The sequence below is a fragment of the Saccostrea echinata genome, unplaced genomic scaffold (assembly GCF_033153115.1).
Source record: "Saccostrea echinata isolate AGI-Se365-2 ecotype Australia unplaced genomic scaffold, CSIRO_AGI_Sech_v1 ptg000061l, whole genome shotgun sequence".
Lineage (NCBI taxonomy): Eukaryota > Metazoa > Mollusca > Bivalvia > Ostreida > Ostreidae > Saccostrea > Saccostrea echinata.
The window spans coordinates 2,163,769-2,174,300 of NW_026889810.1; the positions used below are offsets into that span (position 1 = coordinate 2,163,769).

Here is a 10,532-nt window from a genome sequence, read left to right on the forward strand (position 1 = left end):
CTTCAACAACACATACATGTAATATTTAGTTATCACTATAGATTTGTTCTTTTTTTCTTTAGCGTCTTAAGTCTAGTATAATTAATATTCATTTTACCGGGGTATATATTTTCACTGTGCGTGAACCCTCTTGCTGCGGGAAGAAATAAGTCCTTTTACCGCTGGCTGCAGTAGGGATTTATATGTACCTGGCAATGTCATCAATATTGAGTAGTCCTTTCTTTTTGTATTTTCCCTCAGTTTTTTTTTTAAATAAAAAGATTTAATTTTGCATCATTTTCCCTTCTCTAATTAGGGTATTATTATTACTAATTGCCTTTAAATGTAGATTTTAATAGCCATTCTCTGTAAGCATTTAAACTCTTATATAGGGAGTGTGGCATGCTAGGTCTTAGATTTTTATGAAACTTGGCACACATTCCTATATTGATGTATGAAACTAAAATTCATAATAAAATGTTTGCTATGGTCAATGGTTACCATGGCAACCAACATACATTTTTATGGCCTAAAAAACGCTAAATTTTGATGAAAAATGACTCTTTTGACTAATTAAAAGTCTTTAATAGAACAAGATATTAACATGACTTTATATTTTTGCCAAAATACATCATTTTTATAGTTCTTTAGATTATTTCTAGTATTTGATTAACTTTACCTCATAGAAAAAATATCCCCCATTTTTAAGTAGGATTTTTCTGGCGGAAAATTGTAGATTTTAGGCTATTTTGATATGCCTGGTATAAAATTTTGTGGACATTTGGGGAAAAATAAATATATTGGTTTGAAAGTCCACATACGATAGTTCTAATATAAACTGCAAAGAAACACTTGGTATTCATATCTTGTTTTCGTGTTACCATGGTTACAAACTTAGGCTTTCTTTTAGGAATTCCAGACAAGGGCAATAGGTGTCTACAATCAGTTTCCATATAAATACCTGAGTATTTTTAAATGGATTTAAACCATATTTAGATATGTGGTACACAATTGCAAAAACAAAGAGAAAAATCAATTTTCATGGTTTGGTAAGAGTCATTGTAAGAAAAACATGGATCCTTTGTTAAACGTCAAGAAGCATCATCTACATGAAAGAAAACGGTTCATTCATAAGTGATTAACCCTCCCTGCAACCATTTGCGAGGTATAGATTTTTTGTGTTTAATTTTTTTTTTTTGTAGAGGGGGGGGCTTGTCCGAATTTATTTTTGTTTTCATTATTAACAAAATGCAGCTAGACAGATTTAATATTAATTTTACTGCTATATTAGGTTCAATCATAACAAATTTTTTTTCACAGTTTTCTCAGCAATTACCCACCACAGATGCTTGAAATTTTACCACACTCTTCATTTAAGCATGCCATATGGTGGGATTTATTTTCGTGAGAATCCGATGTCAACTTCCTGTTAATCCGTGCGTCTGTCCGTACAATACGTAACAAAATTTGGTCACAGTTTTCTCAGCTATTACTCATCGCAGATGCTTGAAATTTTACCACACTCTTTGTATAAGCATGCCATATGGCAGGATTTATTTTTGTGAGAATCCGATGTCAACTTCCTGTTTATCCGTGCGTCTGTCCGTACAATACGTAACAAATTTTGGTCACAGTTTTCTTAGCAATTACTCATCGCAGATGCTTGAAATTTTACCACACTCTTTATTTAAGCATGTCATATGGTGGGATTCATTTTTGTGAGAATCCGATGTCAACTTCCTGTTTATCCGTGCGTCTGTCCGTACAATACATAACAAATTTTGGTCACAATTTTCTCAGCAATTACTCATCGCAAATGCTTGAAATTTTAGCACACTCTTTGTTTAGGCATGCTATATGGTGGGATTCATTTTTGTGAGAATCTGATGTCAACTTCCTGTTTATCTGTGCGTCTGTCTGTGCCATACATTACAAATTTTGGTTGCAGGTTTCTCAGCAACTACTTCTTGCAGATGCCTGAAAGTTTAGCACACTCATTGTTTAGGCAGGTCATATGATGGGATTCATTTTTGTATTAATCTGATGTCAACTTCTTGTTTATCCCTGTGCTTGTCCAAAAATGAACTTGTGTATTCACATCAGAGCGGGGGTATTATTAGTGAGCATTGGCTCACAGACTTCTTATATTTATAGAAAAACCTATTAAGTTAAAATATTTATCATATAAAAATTATGTTATGAATGACATAAATCCTGTTTAAGTCTGCATAATATGACTGCGTTGACTTTGGGTTAAGGGAAAACCATTTGATTCAGAAAGGTGAGGGGGTGGGGCAAATTTTTGATTATTTATTTTCATGGTAGTGAAAGATAGATTATTTATTTCCAAGATGATCCAGGACAGATTATTTATTATCAGCTTCACTGAAAAAAACCTGAAGAGCCAAAAAAAAAAAGGGGGGAAAACGCCTAAATGCTTTCGTGTTTGTGTTGGGGGGGGAGCACTAGTTCCGGTTATAAATTTTTAATCCATAGTATAATAAGGTGGGGGTTGTAGCACGTATCAAGGATCGATTATTTATTTTCCTGTCAGTTGAGGACAAATTATTTATTTTCAGCATTTTCAAGAACAGACTATTAGTTTCTAAAATCTTTCACCCTCTTTCCCCCACCCTCGAATCAAATGGTCATCCCTTTAATGACAAGCATCAATTTACATATCATTCAATACGAACATGATACACCTGTACTTTGTTGTTGCCAAGTCTATTTGTTATCCAACTTTCAACTTCCAGTTTTGTATGATCATGTATATGTAGCTTGACTTTAATAATTTAGGTAAAATCAATAGCTTAGTTCTCTCACATAATTCAGTTTTGGGTTTTTTTTTCACACTTTTTTTTCACATTCCTTAAAAAAAAACAATGGTTTTCCAAGGCTGTATTCATTATATAATATATATTTAACTCTGACTGAGACACTGTACCTCTTGTTACAACCAATTCAAAGTAATTCTGATATCTGAAGTTTATCTTTTATCCCCATTTTGAAACTCCTAAGACCTTGAGGCTTAGGCTTCAATATCATGAATGTGTACAGAGCTGATTTCCTGTACCATGTGGTCTTGTACATTTCCCCTTTGTTCACACATCAAAATCACTCTTTTGCATGCAGGAAATAAACAAAGAGGTTAAAATTTGTATGCACATTAGATAAACAGAAAAAATACTTGATTTTACTTGAAATCCAGGATTTATGTTGACAATGTAAACAACTTCCAGTCATTTTTGTCCAATGATTTTTTTTTATCTCTCACACTAAGGAGCTCACAATTATCAAAGGGAGATAATTAAATTTTTAAATGAATGTCTGCTATTTTAGTCATAGATTTCTCATATTCATAGACTGAATACCAAAAATGTTTTTTAAATGTGTTTCTTTTTATTCAAAATTAGATGTCATATTTTTATTTCTGTGAATAACGTGAATTGAAGTAGCCGTATTTCATTAAATAACATTCCCACAAATTGCTTTTTTTTTTCGGAAAAAAATCAACTTTAGACACCGTTTCCATGGTAACTACTCAACCTTCATATGATCTAACAATATTTTTGGAGTAGTTTATGAAGTGGTAAATTCCAGCAAAATTTGAAAAAAATCTGTGACTATGCGTGCCACAAAAGTTTAAGTGGTTACAGAGAATGGCTATTAAAATGTAAAAATTTATTATATCATTTTTATAATGATTTGTTATATGCATGATTATTTCTAAAATGCGCGTCAAAATCACCTCTAGTTGTGATCGGTTGTTTGAATTATATATTTACAATCCAAAACAAGTACATTCTGGATAACTCCCGTTCATCAAGAAATAACAAGATATGTAAAAATTAACAATGAATATATCTACAATAAATGTATGTACAATAAATATCAACACGGCCAAGAAAGTCCACCTGGGATCATTACTGGATGGTTTCCCTATACATGTAACAATGCCGTCTATTGATTGATTAATTGATTGCATGTTTGTTTTCGAGATTTTTTCACTCGTATAGAGACGTCACCATATACCGGTGAAGGGCTTCAAATTTTGGCCTTTACTCGGCACTCAGGGCCATTGAGCAGTGAGGGATATTTATCGTGCCAACGTCTGCCGTGACACGGGGCCTCGGTTTTTAAGGTCTCATGTAAAGGACCCGCAACTTTCACTTCAAAGTGCTGAGCGCTTGGCGAAGGAACAGTTGCTACCTATTTTATTATCGACTTAGGTCAGTCGCGGTTGGGACTCGAACCCACGACTGAATGAGCTACCGTGGCGGTTTAAATGCCGTCTAAGGACCATCGCATTCTTCCCGGTCCACCATGTCCTTAAGGATGTCGTCTCCGCCCAAGAAAATCCACCCGTCAACACCACGTGACACCAAGTCCAAAACAATAGTTTATAAAATTTGATCACATACAATTTTAGAAGGGTTTTCTAATATACTATTCAAAACACATCTATTAAAATACTAGATATAAGAAACAGTTTACGTCAATTTATTCCGTGAAACCAAGTCCCAAAACAATAGCTTATGTAAATCATATACGGTACCGATTTTGATGCGCATTTCGACAAATTATGTCTCTTCAGTTATGATTATGCCGAAAGGTTGGAAATCCGATAAAAAATTAATTAAAAAAAAAAGTTTGAAAGAGCTGAAAAAGGGTGCCAAAGGTTGGAGCCAAATGCATCGCAAGATCAGAGCTATGCACGAGGGAGATAATTCTTAATTTTGAAAGAAATTTCTAAATTTTACCACAGTAATTAAATATATATCCATATTTTCAAGCTAGTATCAAAGTACTTAGCTACTGCGCTGTAAAGAGTTAGAGACCCTCGGGGACTTAAAGTCCACCAGCGGAGGCCTCGACCCAGGGGTCATTATGTAAATCTTATACATGTACAGTACCAATTTTGATGCACCAAATTCGCATTTCGACATATGTTTCTTCAGTGAAATCCGAAAAAAAAAATTAATTTATAAAACTTGAAAGAGCTGAAAAAAGGGTGTCAAAGACTGGAGCCAAATACATCAAAGGATCAGAGCTATGCACGAGGGAGATAATCCTTAATTTTGAAATAAATTTATAAATTTTACCACAGCAATTAAATATATATCCGTATTTTCATAAAATTTGATCACCCTACAATTTTCACAGGGTTTTCTAATATACTATTCAAAACAAACAGGTTACATCAGAATACATAATATATTAACCGTTTTAACTTGTAGGTGAAATAGAACATAAAATTGATAAACACACATTCTCACTATATTGTTAACAGTTTTACAAAGAATTTTGTTGGCACGGTAATGCAAAGGGCGCGTATCCCTGTTTTGTTGTGATGAAAACGTCCTCATATTTTCGTATTTTAGTACAGCGGACAAAGTGAAAGTAGTATAATTATATACTACGGTAATTTTTTGAGCCTGTACGCAACAAAATACGTCTTAATAAAGAAAGGTATTACAGCTTGCGTATTTTTAGTTCAAAAGTTTTTGAGCGTGAAAATTAAATAACACCTAATCAAAAACCTGAATTTGCTAGAAATTTTGTTAGTCTTTATACGCCATTAAATCTGGCACCGTTTTAAAAAATACTTTCTATTCGTTTATTATAAAGTAAAAGGTAAAAATATCGAACAGTGACCGATCTCAAGAAATCCACAAACAGTACAAACATGAGAAGACGGTGGGATCAGTTGCCTCGTCGGAGTAAGCATTCCCTGTTGACCGGTCACATCCACCTTGTACCCTATGTATTGGTAAAGGTAGACGGAACTATCCATAGTCAATGTAGTACAAAAACAAAAATTGGTATGAAACAAGTCAGCCAAAATACTACTCGATGATATGTTATCTTTGCTAACAAGGTCAATATAACGACCATTAAATTTACGAAATGCTGACTTTAAACGAAGCTGTTGAAATACCTGAAACAACAACTTATCAGTGAGTTAATACATGCATTGATTTGCACCCGTATTAACAAGAAAGAAACGTTTATTTAACACCTTTACATTGGAGCTTGTCCGAGCCTCTTTTTCGATTCACACCTTACATAGGCGAAATCACAGGTACGTACGGTACAAGTAAAAATCGCAGATCCCTTACTGCTCAATGACCCTCAGTGCCGAGTAAAGGTCAAAATTTGAAGCCCTTCACCGGTATATAGTGACGTGTCTATACGAGTGAAAAATTCTCGAATGGGACGTAAAACAAAATACAATCAATCAATCAAAGCAATAATAGTTAAAAAAAATAAATAAAAATACTTCGTTACTTATTAAAAAAAATTAAATAGAAATTTTAGTGCATTTGTTCATCAAACTGATTCATCGATGTTATTAAGTCAGCGATGAATGTAGGCCTATTTATATTCCGATCTGAAGATTAACCGCGTGTTGATACCCTAGATTTCTGTCACGTGATGACGCCGATGTTTTCTGCAGGGCAAGCTATGCTGCACGTCACGGTTCAAAATGTAGGAAAAAATTATCCTTGTGTCATTCACAGCTGTAACATATTCAAAACAATGTTTTCCTAGTTGAACAACTTAAGATTTTTTATTCATCATGCACTTTTACCATCATTATTCGGAAAATCATCACAATTTACGTTTATATCTTACACCCTACCAGGTTGGGGAGTACCTATTGTAAACTCTTTTTATATAATAATCATTAATCAATAATTATCTGATGACAAATGAAAATTAAATTGGAACATAATAACAACATTAAAAACTTAGTTTAAAGCAAGTTTTAAAAATATTTTAACCATAATTTTATACGTTATCAGTAAAGAATTATTTTACTGAATTAATAAAGCAATAACGTCTCATTTCCCCATGTGCACTTTCTACCACAACCACAAATAGATCGGCCGCTGCTGCGGCCGGTAATAACTGACCAAACTAATCAAACAAGTTCGACGAGTATCCGAAGATAAATATAGTAACATAGACTAGCGTACATCTCAGTCACCATTAGAGCGTAAGTAAAACGAGAAGTCTGTGAGCCAATGCTCCAGTAATACCCCCGCTCTGATGTAAATATCCCACCATATGGCGTGCATAAACGAAGAGTCTGCTAGAATTTCAAGCATCTGCCTTGCGTAGTTGCTGAGAAAACTTGAACGGAAATTTAGTACGTACGAACGCTTGGATAAACAGGAAATCGACATTGAATAAGTAAAAAAAAAATTAAAAGAATCCCACCAAATGACATGCCTAAACAAAGAGTGTGCTAAAATTTCAAGCATCTAGGATGAGTAGTTGCTGTGAAAACTGCGACGAAAATTTGGCACGGATAGACGCATGGATAAACAAGAAATTGACATTGGATTCTTACAAAAATAAATCCTACCAAATGGCATGCCAAAACAAAGTGTGCTAAAATTTTAAGCATCTGCTAAGTGTAGTTGCTTACTGTGACGAAAATTTTTTACCGATAGACATACAAAGGTAAATCAGTATACCACCCTCTCCTTCATAGCGGGATATAAAAATGCAGAAAATGCAAGATTTATAGAAATTTTCAGTATATTTATAAATTGATTCCAGATAGAATATATTTTACATGAGTTCCTCTTTGCGGTTGGTATCCTCCTTAGATGGTTTACATTGCTGGCAAGCAGATAAATTACTATTTGAATTGCAATAAAAGTAAGTTTAAAGACAATAAACAGCTTTATTATCATGTTGAATATATACAAATGACAACATCTACACCACATAACGAACCTAACTACAACAAAAATTAATGAACATATAGTCATTGAACCCTCGTTATCTCGAACCTAAAAGAACCAACAAAAATCAAATACATATATAAAATGACTAGGATTTTAATTTTTTTTCCTTTTAAATTGCTGCGACATACCAAAGGTTTTAAAAGATTTAAAGTTCTAGAAAACGAAGTTCAACTGTAATGTCTATTGTAATTCCTTAAAATTAAAGTACTTTTTTCTTTATTTGTAAGACTATACAGAACTACAAAAATACACAAATGTCAACTTTGCGATAAAATGTTCCATCTGTACTTGTTCAACAACTGTGAAAATTAAATAGCTATACGTCTCTAATAGTGCGTCATTCTGCCTGAAAACATCGATCATTAAATAACCTGTCATAATATACATGTAAATATAATTGGGAAAATGGTAGGTCAGTACTTTTTGGCTAGAATATAGAATTATGTAGTTATTTATACATGAACATGTATCTGATTAGGGTCAGATGACACGTTCCTCAAACATCTATTTTGGATCTCTTTGTAATATACAACAAATTAATCATAATTTCATTGTCTTGTAATTTCTAAACTGTCTTTAAAATGTTTAAGTAAATAAAGACTAAAATAAATTGTAATTTTGCCAATACCATTGATTTCCAATAGGAAACAAAAAAATTGTAATATTGCCAATACTAGTGATTTCCAATAGGAAACACCTCCTGGTATTTGCACAAATGCCTGGTAAGGTACCTTAATTTTTTGTGAGGAATCTTTTTAAAGCAACAATACTTTACTGACAAATTATTCTTGGGAAAAAATTAACTATTATATAGGAACGGCCGTCTGACCTTAAGTGGCGTTGACTATACAGTTAGTATACTTCCACGTTTACTTACAAATTTTAAAGAAAAAAAATTAGAACTGGTATTTAGTATGCTTTCTTTGCTTGGAGGAAAACTGTAAGGTTTATGTATTTTTAAACTGTAAGGTTTATGTATTTTTAACAAAAACATGCCTATTTATCATTTTATATTACCTGTGTATATGAATTCAAAACTCTTAAATCATCTTTACACTCTCTTTTCTCTGAAATGCTATGGTGTGAATTTCGATGAATTACTACTTATTATATTTGTACATGTAGCCCCAACCCCGCTTGCCTTCAACACCTTCTCTTACGGTTTGCGACGACAGGATACATCTTATTACAGACTACTTGAAGCTTGAAAAATGGTCAATACATAATAAGAAACAACATTTATGGATACATAAAAATTGGTACAATATATTTTGTTTTCTGCATTTGAGAAGTTAAGTCATGTTCTTTCCAATCTATATTCGAATGCAGTCGGCTTCATTCTATTTTTTCGGATCTATGACATAACAGGCAATTTTCTGATTATACTTTTCCTCCATGGCGCGCCTTTGCTGTTTGTTCCAAAAGCAGAACAATCGTTAAAGATGGTACCGCGGCTCGGTGAATCTCCAAACATAAAAGACGGGATTGCAGGCGCTGTTGAAAAGTAACATCATGGAAACAATGATGTAAGATGTTTTGAAAAATGCCGAGTCGGAATCGAATGGTAAAGTATAGATGATCATAAAAGGAAAAAATGCCATTAAGAATACGCCAATGATTATGGATATTTTCCTGGCAATTCTTGTTTGCTCTCGGGCAAACATGGTAGACTGGGTAGGATCTTTGTTGTCAGAGGATCGACCTACCTTACGCCGAATTTGGACAATCAAGTAAACAAACATGACGAGATTAAAGGCCACGATGATTATAAGTATACTCTTACAAGTAAATGTTACAATATTCCTCTTCACACCGGACATCATGATGCAAGATATCCCGTATTCGTCATTTACATCGAAGAACAGGCCGTAAGTTACGAAAAGACCAATTACCCATAATGCAACGGAAAGTTTTATGATCAGTTTCTTATTTATGAAGGAGTAGTATCGCATTGCTAAAACAAAAACAAAGCAACGATCCACATTCATCATAGTGACGATAAACAGCGATACTGTGATGAAGAGAAAGCTTGGGTACTTCTTGATGTCGCAGTGGTACCTCTCATAAAGCATGGTGTTGGGTATGCTGAGGAAAATCCCCGTCAGAAAATCAGACAGAGCCAAATTAAGAGACATGATTCGAATTTGGAAGCTTAGTCGGGTACAGATATACAGCAAGCCGATAGAAATAACATTTTCTACCACCATAAGGATTCCAAATGGTACGAGCATGGAGTCGGTCAGAGGCGGCACAGGTAAGGTATAATTTGTCGATGTATCATTTTCCATTAGTGCATTCAACAGATTTCCAGGCATGTCCGATTGATTCATTTTGATGAAAGATAGATAGATTTTTATAATTTGCAGTACAGTTAAATCATAAGTTGACCCAGGTACCAGGTGGAATGTTGTAAAGGAATACAGCAGGAGTTATTGGTATTTATAAAGACATACACCTGCCATTCATCATGTCGTCACCCAATAATGTTCAAGCAGAGTATTTCTTGGTGTCTAAAAATACATTTATAGGAAGGTTGAATTTTATTTTTGAGTAAGGAAATCTATCTTTTATTGGGTACGTCCAAATAATTAACTTTTTTCAAAATTACATGTATATGATTTTGCGTAACGAAAGGATGATTTGCATGTAAAACAACATCACTTACAACAACCATAATTTTAATCACATTAAGTGAAAAGTCATAGAATAATTTCGAAAAATATTTGTTGAATTTGAATGTATTTATGAAGCGTCGATTAAAGAATGAACAATCTTTTGTTGAAGACTGCA

The 10,532-nt window shown here is 33.6% G+C and overlaps 1 protein-coding gene across 1 annotated transcript; it reads right to left on the bottom strand.

Annotated features, from left to right (window-relative positions):
* Positions 1-9,178: 9,178 nt before the first annotated feature.
* On the bottom strand, positions 9,179-10,057 carry LOC133175186 (trace amine-associated receptor 2-like). Its single transcript, XM_061310301.1, has one exon. It carries the CDS (start codon positions 10,055-10,057, stop codon positions 9,179-9,181), a length of 879 nt encoding a protein of 292 aa, XP_061166285.1.
* Between the last annotated feature and the right edge of the window lie 475 nt (positions 10,058-10,532).